The sequence below is a fragment of the Falco cherrug genome, chromosome 9 (genome assembly GCF_023634085.1).
Source record: "Falco cherrug isolate bFalChe1 chromosome 9, bFalChe1.pri, whole genome shotgun sequence".
In the NCBI taxonomy this organism is placed as follows: domain Eukaryota; kingdom Metazoa; phylum Chordata; class Aves; order Falconiformes; family Falconidae; genus Falco; species Falco cherrug.
The window spans coordinates 38,782,780-38,804,229 of NC_073705.1; the positions used below are offsets into that span (position 1 = coordinate 38,782,780).

The 21,450-nt window shown below is 44.5% G+C and overlaps 1 protein-coding gene across 3 annotated transcripts; it reads right to left on the bottom strand.

Annotated features, from left to right (window-relative positions):
- Positions 1–20,486, bottom strand: LOC102055236 (hexokinase HKDC1). 3 transcript variants are annotated; one of them, XM_005433440.3, is made up of 18 exons: positions 19,255–20,486; positions 15,087–15,249; positions 12,586–12,734; positions 12,377–12,496; positions 11,490–11,585; positions 10,056–10,155; positions 9,231–9,414; positions 8,500–8,655; positions 7,569–7,802; positions 6,551–6,855; positions 6,110–6,258; positions 5,907–6,026; positions 4,195–4,290; positions 3,998–4,097; positions 2,822–3,005; positions 2,012–2,167; positions 1,299–1,532; positions 1–652 (listed from the first exon to the last, which is right to left on the bottom strand). In XM_005433440.3, the coding sequence occupies exons 1-18, from the start codon at positions 19,315–19,317 to the stop codon at positions 508–510; spliced, it is 2,754 nt and encodes a 917-aa protein (XP_005433497.1). In that variant the 5' UTR covers positions 19,318–20,486; the 3' UTR covers positions 1–507. The 3 variants fall into 3 exon arrangements, with proteins under 3 accessions (XP_005433497.1, XP_027672887.1, XP_027672885.1); XM_027817086.2 differs by lacking the exon at positions 19,255–20,486 and adding an exon at positions 17,567–17,718; XM_027817084.2 differs by lacking the exon at positions 19,255–20,486 and adding an exon at positions 17,388–17,478.
- Between the last annotated feature and the right edge of the window lie 964 nt (positions 20,487–21,450).

The following is a 21,450-nucleotide window of genomic DNA, read 5'->3' on the forward strand; positions in this document are numbered from 1 at the left end:
TTTATTTTACCTGCAGATTTATTGTAAAACCTGTGAAGCATTGAGCAAATATGTCCACTAGGTAGACGCAACATCAGGATCTCAATATTCCTTAAGCCAGGCCAAGCCAAAACTAAAATACACACAAACCCTAAGAAACTGGTGATAAACTCAGTTGTGGTGCAGTAGCTTAATTAAGCCATTGTAAAAATGACACATTTGTGGTTGATTTCTTGTTTTGTTTTGTTTGCTTGTTTTGTTTTCACTCTCCCATGTGCATTATAGATGGATTGCAGGAAGTACAGAACTGAGTAGGTTGTGGTATGCCAAGACATAATGCCAGTGGGGAGCAGAAACACCTGATCCAAGTTATCAAAGGACAAAAGTCCACAATCCTGGTTGGTCAAAAAAACAGCTGCTCCTTGAAAACAGGTACCTGTGTACTGGTGTCTGGCAAAGCTATCTTGAATCACGGCTCAGCAAATCTCTAGTGCACACGCCTGGCAGTGCTGAAATGACCTCTCATTTTTACTTCTGTCCAATATTATGCAATCTTTTTGCTACTGCAGTGATGAGGGCAGCTCCCTTTCCACTTCCGTCTTCAGAAAGCATGAAAGTCACATCACACTGAGGTGCCAGTTTCTTCACTGTTTCCTGCAGGACCCTAGAAAAACTGGAGGGAAAGGGAGAGAAGAACAGAACATTTTAGCAGCTACTTTCTGATCTGAGATCTTTATATTTATCTGTTAGCAAGGAACCATGACCTCAAGCCATCTTCCACTGGTTCTCTACAGCATCTCTTTCTGTTTGTTTTTCCTCCTGTTCATGAGAGAGACAAGTTTCTGTATACAATCAGATTTTAATTTCTATTTCTCCACTTTAATTTTGTTCAGCATGATGCCAGACAACCCCCTTGCTTTTAAAGATCATAGAAGAGGCTCTCTTCTCCCAGCAAAAAAGCTAATGCATTACTTGTAGGCCTTGCTCACAAAATAATGACCCAACTCCAAAAACTCAACACAGCTTTCCATCTGGGAGACCAGGATATTTTGGAAATCCCCCACAACATGGGAAAATAAATATTAGAAGAGTAAGTTCACTCAACACCCCACAGAAAAGAGCCTCCCAGTGGTAACCGGACTTGGCTTTGCAATTTTTGATCCTTTAGGTAGGCAAGGGAAATGACAGGATGCAGGGAAATATGTTAGAATTTTATCCTCTCTTTCATTTATCATCTTGGCAGAAAGCTGGTACAGCTCGGTATGTTTTCAAACTGCAAACAAGCCAACAGCAAAGGGAAGTGGTACCAAGGTACTCACTGTGGATGGAGCTTGTACAAGGTCCCATCTACTCCAACGGTGATTTGCAAGTGCTCCACACCTTGATTTTCTCTCTTCTTCTCTACAACAGCTGCCAGCCCTGCCCCGCAGAGCTGAGCAGCTCTTTTTGAAACAGCTCCGCACACCTCTTTCACAATGATGCTGTCTTCACATGTGCTGTCCAGGCCAAGCTGCTGCAGAATTCGCCGGACTTGGAGGAGGGCAAGCCGGTCACTGCGCAGAGGGAAACACACACAACAGCAAGGCATTAGGGGAAGCTTCAGCAGGCACGCAAGTCTTTCAGCTGAGACTTTGCCATGATCCAAAGGAAATGCAACCACTTCTCCAACTGTAACACTCTCCAACTGTTCTAAGGCAGATGCCAGTCTGAATTCAGATGGAAAACTTGCTCCTGGCATGCCCTTTGCTATGTTAGACTGTATTTCCAGAAGGCACAACTAGCAGTTATTCATCTAACTCCCAAAGTCATGAGGGAGCTGAGCCAGATCAGCCACTTGTGTTATTTTTGATCTCAAGGCTGAGACACTAACCTTCCAAGGTTTTCAACAGAAGAAAGGGCTTCAAATAGAAGGAAAGAAGAAAATTATAATTGACTTCTTGAAGAAAACAGCTCCACACACTTGCAGAAGACTATTTGCTAGAGGTCCCAGAAGACCTTAAGGATTTAAACCTTGTAAATCTAAGAACTTTACCTCTCAATCTGAGACAGGAATTTTGTTTCAAATATGCCTCTTTTCTTGAGTGATTCCAAAATCTGTCCTCTGAACAGCAGTCCTTGCTTGGTTAGGTCGATCAAAATTTGCCTTACTATTTCACCTAGGTACATTCCACTGGTCATTTTTTCATACCTGTTATGTAATAGAAGAAAAATATGTGCTTTTAAAGAGATGGCATGTTAGTTCTGTTTAACATGAGTGGTATGTAAACACCCTATCCACTCAAAAAAGTCTAAGCTTGCAGAGAAATAGCCATTGAACTCCATCTTTCAACCATCAAAAATCTGTTTTTAAATGTTTTAAATAAACATATTTACCTATGTTAAAAGGTAACAGAACTAGAAAAAAACCTTGCAATATTAAACAGAACATAGCGTTAAAGCCAGAGTCCACACTGAAAAGACAGTTCCCTGTTGCCCCCATGCATTCACCAGTGTGTCATATGTAATCAATGCCATCTTCATCAAATTAAGAACATTCGAGTTCCGTCTATCCTCTTGCACAAGTTGTATTTTACCCTCAAAAAAACACTCCAAGAGGAGGAACACAGCAAGAGCCGCATTGTTTGGTAACTGCCCTAAGGTGAAAACAGTGCTGTGGTAACAGAAACAACGTACGTCTTTGGTTTTTTTCTGAATATCTGCATTATTTACCATGCAATAAATGAAATGTAATACTAAAATTTCCTTTCTGATTATTCATTCACTAAGCACATTTTAAAAAGCAGCCAGTGTGTCTTAAAGACTGACTTTATCAGGCTTTTAGCATCAGGACCATCACGTTTACCTCTGTTTCCCTGGGTTTAGTGAGCCTTCATCTACTTCTTTATCATATTTTGTTCTGATGTTGTCAATGCAGCCGTTGTCACCAAATGCTCCCCATTCTGTATTAATGCACATTTTTCCTTCATTCCCTTCCACTATTTCTATGTTTTTCATGTCCTCCATGTAGCACACATTGCTGCCTGTTCCTAGGAGGAAAGAAGTGACAAGGCTTCAGCCACAAGAGTGAAGTAGCAGCTGAAACACATGAAAGATGATCGGAGCAATCATTTTAAAAGCTCTCTTCTCCATATCTGAAATTTCAAAGATGTCTCCATATCTTACAGAAGCAAGTGCTAGCCAGTAAGGTTAATAGTGCTGTAATTTATCACAACAGAATGTTACCAAGTAAAATGGGTCCTTCACAGAAAATTTGCAGCACAGAGGAATGAAGACTCTCTGTTACAGATCAGAAATCGATTTGGCAGTCGTTGGCAAGCACTGATCAGTCATTGCTGCCAGTCTGGTTGTAACACACCACAAATCATCTTGCATGACAGCATGCAAACACTGTCAAGAGCCTAGCAGCCAGTCAAGCAGCTGCCAAGTCCAAAATGATTTGGTGAACAGGGCCTCACTGCTTGCAACATGGGTTACATTTAACTAACATAAGGAACAGTACTCCAAACAAAATGAGACAGCTACTGCACTTCGCCAGAAGAGTCTGTTTTCCAACTGAGGCTTCAGGTCTTACATGCTTAGATGTATTTCTGGCTGAAAACTTCGAGCAACCTACTGGGGGAATCATCTAGAAGCCCAAAAAGAATCCATTCAGATTTTTAAAGATATTTGTTTGTTCCAAGGCCTATGACCTGGCTACACAGTAAATATCCATATACTAGTCAAAACAAAGATTCATGCTCAGTCTTGCTGTTCTCATATTCTTTTACCATGCACACACTTGCTAGGCCACCATCAGAGATATGACCAAAAGTCCAACAGATTCAGGATTCTATCTGCTACAGGTGTTAATATGTTCTCTGTCGAATACCATGCATTTCTGCTGAGAACCCCGTGTGAGTAGTAACACCATATATCAAATTCAAATAAAAGACGTCATACAAATTCCAAAATAGGGTGTGAAGCTTAGCACCTGTATACATGCTTTCTTCTTGCAACTGTCACTTCAATATCACTGTACCTGCGATAAGGCCAATCTCACAGTTTGGATCCTCATATCCGCATGTCATCATTGTCCCAACAGTATCATTCACCACTGCTACAATGTCCAAGTCAAACTCCTAAAACACAAGTGACAATCAGTAGTGGGGTCCTGGAGGAAGAGGAGGGGTGCATTAAATACACCAAAAAGAATAGCAGAAGAGAGTAGTAGCTCACATTTCTTCTCCTGATGGCCTCTCTCAGCATATCAACAACATCTTCCCCCTCACAGTCTGTTGCCTTGAAACCTTTTGTCCATCCCACAAGCGTCCCCTGAAACAGAAGAGAAAGAAAATCATAAGTGAAGATAGAGAGGACTGTATGTTCCAAGCATCAGCCTTTTCTTGTCTCCACTCTTTCTTGTTTTGTTTGGTGTTTTTTTTTAACTAATATATTTCCCTGGACAGGTTACTGCGAGGGTCTATTGCAGAGTGTGTGCACATGTATCTTTGTTACTCGTCTGCTGTTGGTAGTGACTCCAGGTTCACTCAGCTGTTTATCAAGACACTGCCAACTCAGTGCCTTCTAACACTCTCATTTGGAAAACCTCACCTCACCTCCTGCGCACATAGCTATTGCATTATATGTAGGGGAAAGACCATAAAAAATACTTTTGCTGTGAATAATTAAACACCCAAAAAACATCAATGAACATCTGCTGTTAACTTTTGGCCTGTTTACTGAAGGACATTTGGTATGATCCCACTACTCCAGGCAACACTAATCTGTTTCTTTTTGGACAGCAACCTGGCCTAACAGAAGTAGATTTGACTCTGGATTGTCTGGCCAAATAAGAAAAAAAAAAAAAAAAGAGGGCAACTGGGAGAAAAGGCCGCTCTTCAAAAAATCCTCAAGTTCTAGCAACACTAAAATACCAAACACAGAAGGCAACATACTATGGGACACTGACACAAGTGTGTGTCACTTGTTTTGCCACCACTGCTGTGGAATTTGTTTCCTCATCTTTTGCCAAGACCTAAATACTACGCTGTAGGTCTGGAAGGCATATTGAGTGGTCTCCCCACAACCAACCAAGTCTTATTGCTATACTGCCAACTGTGATCTGGACATTGAGACAGAGCAAACTAGCTTCTAAACTTAGAACTATTTTGAAACCCCCCAGGGCATAAAAACATTCAATAAAATAGAAGTCTCTCATTTCCCCAATATCCTACATATTTGTCTAGAATTAAGCAATTAAACAACCTTCCCTGCCCCTCTGTGGAAATGCATCAGAATAATCTCTTACATCAGATCTGGAAAGATGAAGACATGATATCTGTCAAAAAGCCAACCCTTCCAAGCTGAACAAGCAAGTTCTGCCCAGTGACACTCAACAGGAAGAAACTAATGTAGTGCAGACATTATACAGTCAGACCTGTGCAGCACAGTTAGGAAAACACCCTGGGATTGTAGCTGATCAAGTAAAAGGAGACATTTGTTACCACTTGCCATCGCAGCGATAAGGCAGCATGAGAGATTCCTGGGCTATTACAAATATGTAGTCATTTTGCTGTCATAAGGACTTAACCTTTATAGAATAAGAGCAAGTAACATCCACCTCTTACCAGATACAAGAGATGAAAGTTCTACCTCCCATATCCATGTAGAATAACTTTCTCACGAAACACAACTAACTTGCACAGTAGAGTAATAAAATTCCTGTAAAACAGGTGAAATATTCTCTCCAAAGTCTAATTTGCACGCATCTATCTATCTATCTTTTCAACGTTGGGAAGTCCTACTTGAAAGAAAACATTTAGAAGAATAGCTTTTTGCTTGCAATTTCCAAACCAGCAGATCACCCTCACCCAAAATGATGTCATTTACCAAGCAGATGCACTGTTGCCATTTGAACCATTTGACCTGTTCTGTGTTGCAGTTCTTACCTTGTCAATGCTGGCTTGCCTGCATGGGAAAGAGAAGGTGAAGCCCAGAGGCAATCGAGCACCTTTAATCCCCATATACTCCAGAAATTCTGCTATGCACTGGACAATATGGTCAAAGAGCTGGAAGGAAAGAAAAAGCATATAAATATAACAGTAATCCCATGCAGTGGGCCTGGATCAGTTAAACATTCATTAGAGGTTACCTCTTCCCCCGTCCCTTGCATGATCTCCAAAGGAATGGCAAAGATTTTGTTATACATTTGCACTGATCTTCTTCTCCCACTTCTGATTTTGACCAGCAGAACCCTGAAATTTGTCCCACCAAGATCAAGGGCAAGGAACTTTCCTTTCTCTGCAAGAGAAGAAAGGTATTTCATTTTGGTGTTTCTCATCACATGTTTGCCAGTCAGCACAGCATACTCTGCCACATATCCCCAAGAATGATAGCACACTGCTTCCTATGGCATTTATCCCATTGATCTGCTCACATGGGGCTAAAGGGCCAGCCAGATAACGTCGCAGGAAGCACCAGTTTGCCAACATATAACACCCTGGCATCTGCCAGAATAATTGGCGTATTCTTCCCAGAAAACAGACAAGCAGCTTTCCTGAACCACTTCCAGGTGATCAGGAAGTGACTTCACCTGTTCCATCTGGTGTCCCACAGACATATGTGGGTAACATCTTCACTGTGGCACTAGCTTGCGTCTCTCGCTTTAGCCCATATTCCAGCTCAGTCCTCATTTTGTTCTTAACTTCTCTGAGGGTCTCCAGGGACAGCAGAAATGGTGCAAGAGTGGCATCAATTTGCTTGCGCTGAGCGGCCAGCCTGTACGCCACCGCTGTGACCATGGCAGCCCCCTTCCCACTGCCGCTCACAGAAAGGAGGAACCGAACATCACAGTTCGGGACCAGTCTTCTCACCACCTTGTGCAGGCGTTTGGCGTATCTACAGGAACAGAGTTTCTTTAGACTCTCACAAGCACTTCATGCATGGTTTACTTCACATCACATACATTTCCAATATATGCACACAGCCAACAACACAAGTGCTGAAGCACAGTCAAGAGGAGCACAAGGTCAGAGACAGATCTGGGAAATGGGTACGATGATGCTGATTTCTGGCTATTCTGCAGAACCTGTACACTTACAGGAATGTGAAGATACCTCTACACAAGCACCAGTGCCAAGGGAGAGCGACACTGGAGAAAAGCCAGGCAACAGTAGAGAGGCACAAGCACAGAGAGTGAGTCTCCATCTGGAATCAGACTTCCATCCTGTTTGGGAGAAATGTTTGGGCAAGTTTCCAGTTGGAGAAAGCATAGGTTCAAAAACAGGGCAGGGGGAAGAAAGAAGGAAAAGAAAAAAAACAGTGAACTGCAAGTGCCCTGGAGGCCCAGGAGTCACCTTGAGGAATCAAATGCTCTTCCCCAGACACCATTATCCCATGTGTCATGTTGGTCCCACCCCATCCTCAGGTTCTAAAGTTCCTGAGACACCTTTGCAATGACCAAGCCAGTCTGATCCTTCACACTCCACCAGATCTCACCCCAACCCCAAAACCAGCAGTTTTCTGAAAAGCCACATATAATACGCAAGATGGAGACTCTTTGCAACATCAACATGTGGCCAACAATTACCAAATCCTCTGTAGTTACTTACTGGGGGTGGGTTTTATAGAGTCCCCCATCAATTCCAACAGTGGTTCGCATCCTTAATAGTTTCTTATTCTCTCTCAGTCGGGTCAGTATGCCTGCTAAGGCAGCAGCACAGAGGTTGGCCGAGCGAAAGGAAACGATGGTGCAGACATGCTGAACAGCAATGCAGTCCTCTTCAGAGGGAATCAAGTTCAGCTCCGTAAGGATCTCTTTTGTGTTGCTCAGACCTTCCTTATATCTACAGCAAAACAAAAGAATACATCATCTAACACAGGGATATTGAGGCAACACATAAATCAGTATTCCGCATGTTGGCCTAAGAAGAAACGAGAGAAGACCAGGGCACAACCCATCAGGCAGCATCATAATTGGTTCCCATAAACCAGTAATGCCTTTCCTGCACTTTTCCCAAAAGTACCTGGGGGAGATACCAAACTTCTAATTAGTCCATAGAAGGAGAGCACAGGAACAGACGTACAGCTTCACTCAATACAACAAAGAAAATTATTCCTGGAGTAACGACGAGACCAGGATTCACCTTCAAAACACCAGAATCTGTCAGTTTTCCATGTAGTCATCCATTACCGGATCCAGAGTCTGTACTACAACTCCACAACCCCAGTATTCCCACACCACAGAAGCTGAAAACTGTCACAATCATCCCATGCACTCAGGTCTCCAAAGAGGTTATTTAACCAACCTGCACCTGTGATGGTTAACAATACATTTGCTGCTGTGGTACTTTGCTAAAACTTTAGCTTCCACCAACTCCTACATACAGAAAGATCAACCTTTCTCCTAGGCAAAAGCAAAATCAAGTTGAGCAGTTCAGGATTGTTGCCACTACTCACAGATTGTAATTACACATTCATTATCATTATTGTGCTTGTGAAAGACTAACAGCCACTCTCAAACAGCACATTGCAGGTTCTTACTTTTCCATTGCAGACACATGTTTCATTTCAATCTTGCCCTTAGTAAGCAGAGCTGTTGATGCCTTCCCATTGAAGAGTAGACCTTCCTTTGTCATTTTTAGGAGAATGAGTCTTACAAGTTCTCCCAAATACAGGCTGCTGATCATCTTCTCAAACCTGGAATGAGACACAGGAAGGCTTACAGGTGTTCACCAGCTACCCAGAGCTATGAAAAGTTCAAATATAAGCATCCTCTGTTCTAATGCAGGTTGGTCACATTTAAGCATGTATAAAAGGGGTTTGGGAGCTAGGTTGTAGATGGAATGCCATCCAGAGGTCCTGGGACCCAACAACAGCCCCTCAAGATAAGTGAGTGATAAAAGAGAATTTTCAAAAAACTTGCCAGCAGCTCAGCCAGCAGAAGCAGTTTTGATAAGCCAGGCTTTAAAACACCCTTTGTTTACCTTCCTTCTCTCTCTCCTTACCCCTCCACAGCATCGTACCAGAGCAACCACCTATTTTTAACAACACACCAGCAACTGCAGCAGCAATTCCTTGGGCCTGTGAGGCAGGGAGGTGTGAAAGGTACCCACCCTTCCCATAAGGAAAAGGTCTGAACAGGACAGGACCAGGATCAAGCCAGCTCAGCTTCACTTAACTGGATTCCTGTTTCAAAGGGGCTCCCGGCATACGCTGGAAACGCAGTCAGTTAATTCAGACTGCTGAGGCAAATCAGCCAGGAAATCACTTACAATTGTTTTCCAGGATTGAGAGATCCCAGATCAAGCTCGCGATCAAACTCTGTACGGAGGTCGTCCAAAGCACCGTCATCTCCAAAGGCACCCCACTCTGTGTTAATGCACATCCTCCCTTCATCACCTTCCACCAGATCGATGTGCCTCATTTCCTCCATGTAGCATGCGTTGGTGCCAGTCCCTGTGCGTGGTCGAGACAGTGCAGATAAATTACCTGTTTGTTCCAGGTTTGCTTTTTGTTTGTTTTAAGTCCACATGTTTGGGAATAAGTCAGTATATTGTCTTTGGAAGAAAATATAAATACATAGCCCTGTGGTACAGGATATTAATATCAAGCCACCTGCAGTTGTTAAATAATCATTTCAAAGTGAGTGAAAAAAAATTTGAAATTATTCTAAGGCTTGACTTGTTTAAAATCATTTTTTCTTTTTCAAATTTATGTCTATGTGCCTTAAAAAAGCCACCACAGTGCACAAAGAGGAGACATTGTGGAAAGTGTAGCTGATACTAACTACCAGACGTGAGAGGAATTCAGCTTTCTCTGGACAGACAGACAGTAATTTTCTCTACAGTCAGCAGAAAATTTTAGTATGCTGGTCACAACTGAACCCAGACAAAATGGGGACTGTGGTATTCGATGGCAATGTGATCAGCATAAAAACAGCTGCTTTACAGAAGGCAGCCAGGCTTGAAAATCCGACCATTGTTTTTTCCATTTTCTTCCTGCTCTTTCCTGTACTGGGACACTCTCTTCTACTCCACATTTGTTAGAATTAAAAATAAGGGGGGAATAAAACCTGCTTAGTGAACAGGAAAAATTACCAATTATGAGCCCAACTTCACAACGCTGGTCATCATATCCACAAGTCATCATGGTTCCCACAGTGTCATTGACCAGTGCCAAAACATCAACATCTATGTCCTAATAGCATAAAGATGTGTGATTAACAGAAAAAAGTGCTTAGAAAGCATCCTGTGTGTTAAAGCAACATCATGCAGACATACTCCCCTGGTCATACTTTGAAGGCCTAGTTCAGGAAAGCTCTTCAGCTGAAAGACACACGATTTCCCTTTGTAACACTATCCCCCCCACAACCCTGCAAAGCAACATCTCTGAATTTTCAAGTGCTTGGCCAGCCAGGATCTTTGCTTGCAGGACTTGTTTTTCCCCAATCTATCCTCACTTGTCAGATAAGCAACATGTCGTTGGTTTGAATTTAGTGATATGCTAGCACCCATGTATCTGTCTTTATGGGCTGCACGACACGATAACGTCCAACTGCCTGAGCAGACGCCACCAAATGGGACAGAAAATATACACACATAAATGCAGCTATTCAACACAAGGCCATGCGCCAATATCACACTCAAGTAAAAAGTCTTTCCATCAAAGCTATGCAGTTTTCCTTTCACACTGAGGTAACTTGATAACATAAAACCGAAGTTATCAAAGGATTCTTGTAACTCAGATGCCAACACTAGCGGGGGCTGGACTTCACCCAGGAAGTTTCAGATGCTTTGTTCATGCTAACTACAGCAAGACTGATGCAGAGAAAGAAGTGAACCAAAACCAGGGCTAGATTTTTACCATGCAAGAAACCAGTAGAATAACTTCCTGTTTACTACAAAGTTGCCAAGGTATGGAAAGATGCTTTGTATTTCTTAGGTGGTGTTACCAATAGCACTGAACATGAAAAACAAGGTTTTCCAAAATATTAAAACATAATGTTATTCAAAGTTATACACTAGTTCAAGGGCAGATTTAATAATGTCTTACAGCTGACCTTAACAATTAACCACTCATTCACAGAATGAAGTGGATGGGCAAGCCCTGGTAGAGTTAGGCGTGCTGATCCCAGGTGATAGCTTCCCCTTCCCAACCTTCATCTCAGAAGCCAGGCTGCAAAACACAGCGTGCATCCGCATCTGATCAAACAGGCTCACAACAGATTCCCTTTAGCTCAGACAGACAGCGGGGCCATGCTGCTCCACGGTCACAGTCAGACCCATTTACAGCGTGCAGCTGCCATCACTGTTAGACCACCCTGGGGCAGCCCGAGTCCCCTTCCAGGGCTTCAGCTCCAAGGGACATCCAAGACAGTTCTACTAGCTCTACAGCCACATTGGACATCTGTTACTGGTTGACCTTGAAGGATGTCTGACAACTCCCAAAGCAACCCACACGCCAAGAGCTGATCTCCCAAGGAGGAAAATCTGGAGCCACTCAGGTTCGCCTCCTGCAGGTATGAAACTTGCCTTATGCTTACTGAGGGCCTTGCGCAGAGAGCTGACCACATCTGTGTCCTGAACTCCTCGGACCTTGAAGTGTTTCGTCCAGGCAAGAAGAACACCCTGCAAAGTAACAGTCAGGTGACCCAAAAGCTCCAATTTTAGCATACAAACCTGCCACAAAGACAGCCAAGACCAGTCTACAGAGAATCCCACTATATCTCTCCACAAATTAAAATGCAGGTCAAAACAAGTGACAGTAGAACATCTCACCTTGGGGTGCCTGTCAGTACAAACACAACTGAACAGGTACAGCAATAAAGTCCCAATCCTGCAAATGCTTCTCCCCATGCTTTGTTTTAAGCATGTGCAGCTTTACTGATGCTCATCACAAACTAATAGCATTAAGCACAAACCATCTGTAGGACCGGGACCCAAAGCACAAATCCATAGAAATAAGAGAGAGACTAGAATAAAAGACCACAAAGTAATTGCAACCAGCCCTTCATTTCCCCATGAGGCCTCTCAAACAGCTCAGCTACAGCTCTTTCCTATTTAGCATCAACTGTAAAAAAGAAACTGAATGAGAATGATTTAAAAAAAGAAACTTCAGAACACAAAAGTATGTTTTACAGTCTAAGTCTTCATACAAGGGCACATAGTTACTGTGAAATTGAGTACTGATCAAGTAAAAGAATAGCTTTAGCTTAAAAATCATGTTACCTTGAGATCAGAAAAGAGTGTCTGAATGGTAGTCAAATCTAGTTAAATGCTAATGGTCATCCGTGCCTTCTTCAGAGAGCTATGTCAACATGACCCCACAAAAAGGCCACAGGGTAACACTCCCATGCAATAGCTTCTCTGGGGTCTGCAAGGAGCTAGGCTTGCCAATAACATTTCTTTTTGCATCTTACCTCTTCCAATTTGGCCTGTTTGCATGGAAAAGAAAATGTAAAGCCAAGAGGTAACTTCTTATGCTTCAGGTTTTTGGTCTCCATGAAGTCTAACAGACAGTCAGCAACGTAGTCGAAGAGCTGCACAAGAAAGGAGAGGACAGTCAGGCTGTGTCCGGCAGGCATGCACCCAAGCAGAGCACCACTACAGAAGACCCTGCGTGCCCTACCTCGGCTCCATTCCCCTGTATGACCTCCTTGGGTGTGGGGTAAAACTTGCTCTCCAGCTGGCTGCTCTGCTTCCCATCATCGAACACCTTCACCTGGTGGGCACGAAACTGGGAGCCACCCAGGTCAACAGCAAGGAAGTCACCCTTCTCTGCAACACAAGTGGGCAACTGTCACCAGTGATGGCTGAGAAGCATGGCCCAGATGCCATGCTGAAGGCCACAGCCCAGGGCCCCTCCCCCACCATGGCCACAGGCTCTCCTGCCCCATCACGGCAGGTCCTTATCCCATGGGCCTGGGAGCATCACCAGGAAGGCTAAGAGCTGGCAACCCTAAGCAAGGGTTATCAGGTCCTTCCTGTTAGCTTGAAATGTGGGGAAATGGGAGTTTGAGATCATTACCCACATCCAGTAAAGGATGCAGGATTTGCAGTCACGTGTTAAGACTTGGCCCCACTGCAGAAGTCAACTTCCAAGTGGGGCAAGACTAATTTTCCACCCAAAGTCAAGCAATACAATCATTTCCAAATGCCTTTAGGTGTTTCTGCACAAGTACCATTCTTGTTTCTCAGTCAGCAGCTCTTAGCTCAAACACATTCGTCTCTAGCAGGAGACCTCAGGTGGAAGGACAGTTCGGCCTGACTCTACAATACAACAATTATCTATCCCGTGCACAGAGGAAGGCCTTTCCCTAAATGCAGTGGTATAGGCATAGCCTTGCATGATCTTTGTTCCACAGTCCAAACGCCTGACTAAATTTTATCCCATCTGGCCCCAAAAGGGAAGGAAACAGGAAGTTCTACCTGTTAACACCATGGTTAGATATCACAAAGGTGAGGAGGCAAACTGGGTTACTCAGTAAACTGTGACATTAGTCAGACCATTAATACCTAAATGATTTGTTGCTCCATGTGGGTCATTTCAGGTAGCAACACTGAGGGCACTGAAAAATCTGAAAGTTCATTGCTATGGCAAACGGGAAAATCCTGTCACATTCGAGGTGTTTACACCTGCTGGAAGTGTTGTCTGGAAGTAAGACAACCAGTAAGGATTTTGCAAGAGAGCAAAAATAGAAAAATCAATGTGATGCTTAAAATAGTTAGTATGTCAATAAGACACAGCCCAGCTTGACTCAGCAGCATGTCCTTGACACAGCAGAAAGGTCACACAAGCCAAGAGAGCGTTGTCCAAAGTCGGCCTTCAGGAACATGAAGTCTTGCGACAGTGATGACATTATATGCAGTTTTCCAAGTCTCCTGACCTCAGGGGCTCCCTGCTATCTCAAGGCAGGGTCAGTGCCATATGAGACCTCAGGACCAGTGATAGTCACTGAGATAGCAAGGATTAAGCTAAAATTTCTTTTTCTTTGATGAAGGTAGTAGCAAAAGGAGGAGTGCCCAGATACAGCCAGACAGTTGGAGTCAATTATACATAATTTCTCTCAGACATCCCTCATTTCAGGGAACTAGCCTCCAAATGTTCCCTGTATGCCACTAAAGCCACTATTTCTCATTTGACTGTAGGAAAATTACCTTCAGAAGGAATACAGTCCTGTGGAAATGAAGTACAAAGCAAACATTTAAGTTTTCTGAACAATTGTTATACACCAGGTCCTGACCTAGGCTAGACACAGTGCCCTGCACAAATTCATAGACTTGGATAAACCTAGGATAAACATACTTTTCTGTCAACCTGCACTGCCAGGAGCCAGCTGAGCCAGGAGTTATTCTGAATGCCCATATTTCTCCAAACAAGACAGGCTTTTAGACACTGCCTCACCTCATATCCTCCCAGAGGACACCACTTTCTCCCTCTCTAAGTCTCAGGGGCAACTGGAAACAAGGATACAGCTGCAGGAGAGCTGGCTGTTCCCTGGTAGACCCCACACAGAAGCGGATTTCCCCAGTGCAGAAGGCAAGGAAGGCAAGGAGGGGATCACTTTTGGAGGCAACAGAGAAAGCAGTGCAGAATTTGCTCTCGGAAGCTGAGAGGGGAACATAGCTCAAAGAATGCCACGTTGCTGCCACTTTGCAATTTGAGGGATCTCACTGCAGCGCCCTGCCTTCCCTGTAGCTCCATGAATGCCAGGGCCACAGCAGTGCCCACATCTCCACACCTGCAGCACGCTGCACTGCAGGGTCTGAGCTGTAGAGGCTGCCCTTGCCGTGTCCAACCACAGCTCCTGCAGCAAGGCCTGCACTAGGTACAGCCACATTTGCAGACAAAAGAGGCCGTTTTCTGAGCACTTACTAGGTCCTTTCCTCAAACGAGCAGCACTACATCAAAATCTACCTGGTGCAGGGAAAAAAATCCTCTTCAAGCACTCCCCCAAGCTGTTGTCTCCTCAGCACACACCTGCTTTCTCAACATGAGATAGGCTGTAACCCGGTCCTGGTTTCAGCCGCTGCCTGCCCTGTGCCTTTGCCGTGCCTATCATTGAGTACTGGCAGCAACCCATCATCTTCCTAAACCAGCACTGCTGGGATGGAGCAGGGGGAACTCACCTGAGCCATCGGGAAGCGAGCGCACAAATGACGGCAGCATCTTTACTGTTGCCGTGGGGTTTGTGTCCCTCCCCAGGCCCTTCACCATCTCAGCCTGGAAGCGAGCCATCACATCCAGCAAGACATCATCAGAGAGACGCATGTGATACAGGTACCTGTCAACCTGGAAAGATGAAAGGCGTTACTCGGGAGGCATGCAAGCTCCTCAGCACTCAGCAGCTGCCTGGGATGAGCACTGCTTTTACACTGTAGAAGGACTCTCCTCTGTGTACTGGGGGGGGGCTTCCTTTAACTCTGCAAGCAAAGAAAATGCAGGAACTCCCTAGCCACCTGCACTATTTTCTAACCAAGAGGGGCGTAGTCTGGCATGAAGGATCTCAAAATCCTGAACTCCAGTTCTAGCAGCACCCTTGCATTATGCTGGACAAGTATTATTATGCTCATTCCCACCTGCTTGATGGGCATGAGGCTAAACAGATCCTAAGGAAACAAAATAATTCCTTTCACATATGTAACAAATTGAAGGTGAGCATACCACCTACACAAACCCCACCTTTCTGATTCTAAAACTCCATTTCATTTTTGACCTCAGCACCTAAATTCTCATGATTATCAGTGCAAGCAAGCTCCAGAACATCATCAGAACATCTACTCTTCTGAAAACTTTATTTTGAAAACGTTTAATGCAGCCTTGGTGAATTACTGTCAAAAACTTAGTCATCTTTTCTGATGGCTCAGTAACTTGCGAATATACATAAGCCCATGAGACTTGCTTGAGACCCTGACAAGCTGTTTTTACACCATCGTCTCCTCCAATACATGTAATGAACTAGAACTGCAAAGCATCTTGACCTGGTGAGAATGTGACCTCTCTGAGTCAGGTCCAGAAAATGCCATCAGTACCCAAGCGTGTCAGCCACAACCTGAAAACATCTATTCAGCTACTGCTTCACTCCACAGACAATTAACTTTGTTGGCATGCCAGGCTGAAGCTTAAAGCCTTTTTCTCACTCCAACTCTACGCTTCATTCTCTTGTGATTCTAGGATTACACCTAAAACATATTTTTGGGTGCAATCAATATCCTAATACTGCAATGTAACTTGCAGCACACATCAAAATAAAAGCCAGTTGAATTTAAAGGAAATCAAAAATATCTAAGAACTAGCAGACACTCATTCAGATAAACTGGTAGAGAAGCTAATCAGTGTTTCTGTACAGCTTCATCAGAGCAAAACTTAAGATTTTCCTCTTCAGGACCACACACTGCTTGGACTGACATTTGCCTGCAGGGCTGGATACACTGCTGTAGGTAAGGTGGCCTAGAAACCACATAGCTGGGTACAACAAAGGATTAACACAGCAACGTAAGAATCTGTCAACATCCAAATGCTTTTCCACTGGGGAGTCAGACTTCGGTGCTGTATGAACAAACACGATGCAGGCATAATAATTCTGTGCTCCACACAGCTGGATGTTCCCTGAAAGGTAATCTGTGTTAACATCCTACTCCCCACAACATAAGATGCAGGGCCAGAGAGCAGTAGGTAGGGCAGAGGCGGGACAGCTTCCGATGCTTTGCTAGTACAGACACTCAGCTCTTGCACCACGGGCTACATTATTAAGCTGCTTTATCGGTTCAGAGCATTTCATCAGTCCTATTTACATATGGAAGCCTAGAGGGTTGTGGGAGAACACGCACAAAACAAGTTCCACCGGCAATAAGGCAGGATTTAAAAAGTAGCATTGTTTAAACAGAGGAGAACGCAGGATGTAGATAAATCGTCCTCTTCTTCAAATTTGGACTGGCCACCTGTATTAGTGAGGCACAAACTAATTACCTATTCACATTCTCATTTTAAACCGATGTTCAGCAATGACCTACCTGAAAGAGCCAGGACCCTGAAAGTAACTCCAGCACTTGACTAACAGCAAAACATATACACACAGAGGAGAAAGTCTTAAACTACAAGATGCAATTAGCAATGAGCAGCAGCTACCTTTGGATACACGTGTGCCTTGAAAAGGCCATTATTTAGATCTTTCTTTGTAGCTCTCATTTGCACAAGCGCTTGATTTCTTCCAAGGCTTTTTTGAGTCCCCATCACTGTGTAGGATCCACCACCCCAAGCACCAGTGCTGCTTTTTTGGGCATACCATAATTCAAATTTTAAAAAAATAATAATAATAAAAGACTGGAAACATACCACACTCATGCACTCTCACACAGACCCAGACAACCTTGTGCCAGAAGTCCCTGTGGAAAAAAAAAAAACCTAAACAGTAATAAAAGTGATCATACCTGTCTGCAGAGAACACGCACTGGCTCCCTGTTCCCCATAGAAATTGCATTCCCACCCTGTTCACCTAAAACCGCCGGAGGATACAATCCTCTCTGAGGAACCAGATAAGTCAGAGCCCAGGAGAACCTGCTGACTATCTAGCCTGATTTACAACCAGAGCAAGGGCCTGTTCACATACCATTTGCTTGTAAACACAGGAACGGCCAGGCTGTGCAACGCTCTGTCTCGCTGCCTCCCTCCCACCGCGCAAGGACAGTCCTTGTTTTCAAGTGTCTTGCCTCAATTATGGGAACAGCATTGTCTTCATGGCAGGGAGGCTCTTGTTATCGCCACCAGAGAGCAAATAAGCCTGGGGAGGGAGAGGTGGGAAGGCATTCCTTCTTACTAATTAGGGAGAAATCAACTCTGCTCCATACAACCTACCCTGGGCTTCTTAAAAGAGAATTCTAAAGAGCATGTGGTTCCTTACCTTCAGGCAGGGCCAGTTTGTATCTAGCAGAAAAACTTAATTTTTTTTAAATGGCTTTGCCAGAACACCTCTGCCCCTTCCCCTCCACTGTCCTCACTTCAGGGAAGTCCTCCCTCAACTACACTCTGGATGCTTCTCTGAAGAGCCCACTCCACCCAAGCACTGCTCCACAAGGTCTCCCCCTTTCTTAGTAAAAAGTAAGAAGAAATACTGCTGTCTAAATGAAAGATCTTAGGTCAGATCCCCACTCAAGAAAAGGGCATTGGGGGCCCCTTCTGATCACATTAAACCCTGGGGATAAAAGGGCTATGACTGAGGGACAGAGTCACAGACATCTGATTGTTCAGATACCAGGACCTCTCCTGGAACACTTCTTTTCAAGGCAGAATTAGTTGAAAAAACCCCACCAAAGAACAAGCCACTCCATGTCTAAGCAAGGGCGCAGAGAAGGCAACCCAGTGTTGCTCGCTTTGTGGATGAGAGCTCAGCGGTGCAGGTGGATCTACCCAACAGGACTTTGGATCTCCCGCACTGCCATGCATCTGCAGACAGCCCTGCCTCCAACTGGCTGGAAAACAAACAGGACAGAGCCTGGCAGCAATGGGCACCACAAAGCACTCAAGAGAACACCAAGAGACACCAAGAGAACAGAGGACCCACTGGGGACATGTCTAGAAACCAAGAAGCTTACATGTCTGACCCAAGAAGCTTACAGGTCCCACGTGGTCTTATGATTGAAAGCCAAAAACCCATTACAGCATGGCCATGAAAGTAGATCAGGGAAGAGCAACCATTAGATCGCTCACTCCCAGTACCGGTGGCTTCAGATCTGGGCCACCTTGAGCTTTTCCTACTGTAATTAAAGGTCATGCCTACAAATATCAGAGTGATCAGCCAGATCTGAACAACCAGAGAGGAGGCATAGGCACTTCTCCCACACCAACACAAATTGGAACTGCCTCTTGAGTCCCAGAAAACCTGGCCCAAGGACCCCAGGAGTCTTCTGTACTCCTGCTACAACATGAGCGACTGATTCCTACTCAGCTTTAGAAACCCCATTCTTCACACTACACTCGCAAAGCAATTCAGCAAGAGGTTCCTTTCTGCCCTCTGGACTACACCACCCCATGCCAGACAAAGTTTAAACACCATTCTTCCCTACCGAAGATCATCTGTTCCATTACTGGAAGAGAACTTATAACTGTGCCCGGAAAAGCACTAACCAGACATATTTTCACACTCATCAGATGGTTTAGGGTCCAAATACTTCTTACCCCATTCGGCTGTATGACTTCAGTAGATAAAGCCATCATCTAGTCTGCATTATGTACTGCAGACCCCACAGTACCTGAGTAACGCAGTTCTCAAAATAGAAATCAGCTAAGGCTGCATCTTACCTTTTTTATTTGATCTTCTTTAAGCTTTGTGAAATGGAAAGCTAGCAAGTGGACAGCAAACATTTTCTTGAAGCAGATGGATGAGTCAGTAGTGACAGAGCTGCTGTGAGTAACTCCAAAGCGACAGGTCTTTTACTCACGAAGCTGGAGCTAGAGAAACTTCAGCTGAAGCATTTCCCCCAGGGTGATATAGTGGAGTTCCTGGGAAATTGAGTCCAGAAATAAATCCATCCAGTGTGATCAGTTCAACGATTAAACTTCTGTCTCTTTGTATCACCCCCCTCCATCAACCCAAAGTCCCTCCCTCCCCAGCTACACACTTCATTGTGCCAGAGCAGGCACCTGGAGAGCTGCCAAGCTGAAGGGGAGAAAAATCGATTTTGTAACTGCCCCACTTGGGAATTGTTACCACTTCGCAATGTAGTTGCTATGCAGCCTGCCCTGCTTTGCCCCGCTTCATTCCTGGGGGGCTGACCAGCTCCCACCAGCACAGAGTGCAACAAAGTGCTGCAGGGTGTCTGGAAAGTTAAAGAGACGATTTTAGGAGGTTTCTTCCTTCTGCTCAGCACTCCCACTTGCAAGACGAGCTCTTCTGCATGAATGAACTCCACTCTGGTACTACACAGTGTACCCTTATCTGCGGCTTTTTTCCAATTAAGCTTCAGCCATGTAAAGGAGAAAAGAGACACACAGACCCCTGCCCCCAGCTGAAACACCTCTTGCACAATCTCCAGCAGAGAGGTTTTGTACAGAACATTCTCCCTTCACCTCCCGTGAAGACAAAGTTTCAGACCAATGCAGATCCTCGGTATTGCAAAACCTGGGAAGGGAACAGATTTACCTGGCAGCCAACAGTACTGACATCTGACTGCCTCGATAAACACTCTTAACAGGCAGCACAGAGTGCCTACAGCAGGAGCAGCTTCCTTACACCATCACAGCTGAATCTGACAGCCTTGTAACTATTACCCTCCAAAGTTCATTCTGAATAAACAAGCGTTTCCAGGATTTTGTTACTGTATCAAGCAATATGGACAATGAAAACATCACCCGAAGGAAACTGGGTGAAACAAAGGAGAGAAACAAAAAAGATAAGAAAGAAAAAAAAAAAGGGGGCATTCTCATAGGGTAATTACAGAGACTCACTCTCAAACCACACAGACACTCGGTGTTTCCCCCATTATTGTTCAGTATTTCAGCTGGCACTGAGTGTACTTACTGCACTGGCAGACAATTGCCACCCAAAATTTTGCATAACAGGATTACTACTGAAAATTAGTTTGATAAATTAGAAAAACAGCCTCGGGGCAGGGGGGAAAAAGGGAGATGGGAAGCGGAGGGATTGCCAAGTAATGGGAGGAAACACAAAGAACTACTAAGCAGAAGTAGAAAATTGTCTACACAGATCGAGAGCAGGTCAGAAGCTGCCAGTTAGCAGAAAAGGATCTCAGGCTGTATCAATTCATAGCCTGAAGCGGACCCAACAATCTCCTGCTATTGTAAAAAAAGTACAGTTGATCATCATGCTGGGCTGCATGAACAGGAGTATAATCCACAGACACACAAAACACCACTCAACTCTATACTCTGCACCAATCTCAGAAAGAGGACTCTGCCCATTCCTGGCAGCTACAGCATGCCACGAAGGCATGGATCAGGAGACAGCTCTGTTGAACATCAGGAGCAGTCACAGGTTACATTTTTTCAGCCTGTGATCACCAGGAAAGACTGAAAGAGCTGAGGAGGGGAAGGGAACTCCCTCTGCAGAGACACATTATAAAGAACCTCTGCTAGGAAAGGTCGAGGTCTTTTTCTGCCCTCGCCCCCTGCCCCAACCTTGCATCAAGGATAAGCTCTGGATGCTGGGAGATCCTGCCAGCTCTATTTATTTCCACTATTCTAGAACAAGAGCAAAGCAGACAGAGTGGCTGAACAGTCCATAAATAGGGCTTGTTCTAAAATTAGGCCTTTGATCTTCAAGAGAAAGGGAGAAAAGAAAGAAGAAAAAAAGCCACACTACCAGCCAGAAAGCACGGTTCACTTGTCCTGTATTCATCTTTTAATAACTGCTGGCTCGTTAAGTCAGACACTGACTCCCAGAGGGACTGTCTCTTTCCTCATTGTTTACCCATGCCATCCGAGTCACAACCCCTCTGGCCAGCAAAATTGAAAACATCACCTTTCAAGCTCCATCCC

Coding starts and splice junctions, on each gene's coding strand:
- LOC102055236 (XM_005433440.3), bottom strand. CDS start 19,317: ATGTTTGCTGTCCACTTGCTAGCTTTCCATTTCACAAAGCTTAAAGAA. Junction 6,856..7,568: donor CTCTATAAAACCCACCCCCA/GTAAGTAACTAC, acceptor CTGTTCCTGTAG/ATACGCCAAACGCCTGCACA. Junction 4,291..5,906: donor GGCAAGCCAGCATTGACAAG/GTAAGAACTGCA, acceptor CTTCTGTTTCAG/GGGACGCTTGTGGGATGGAC.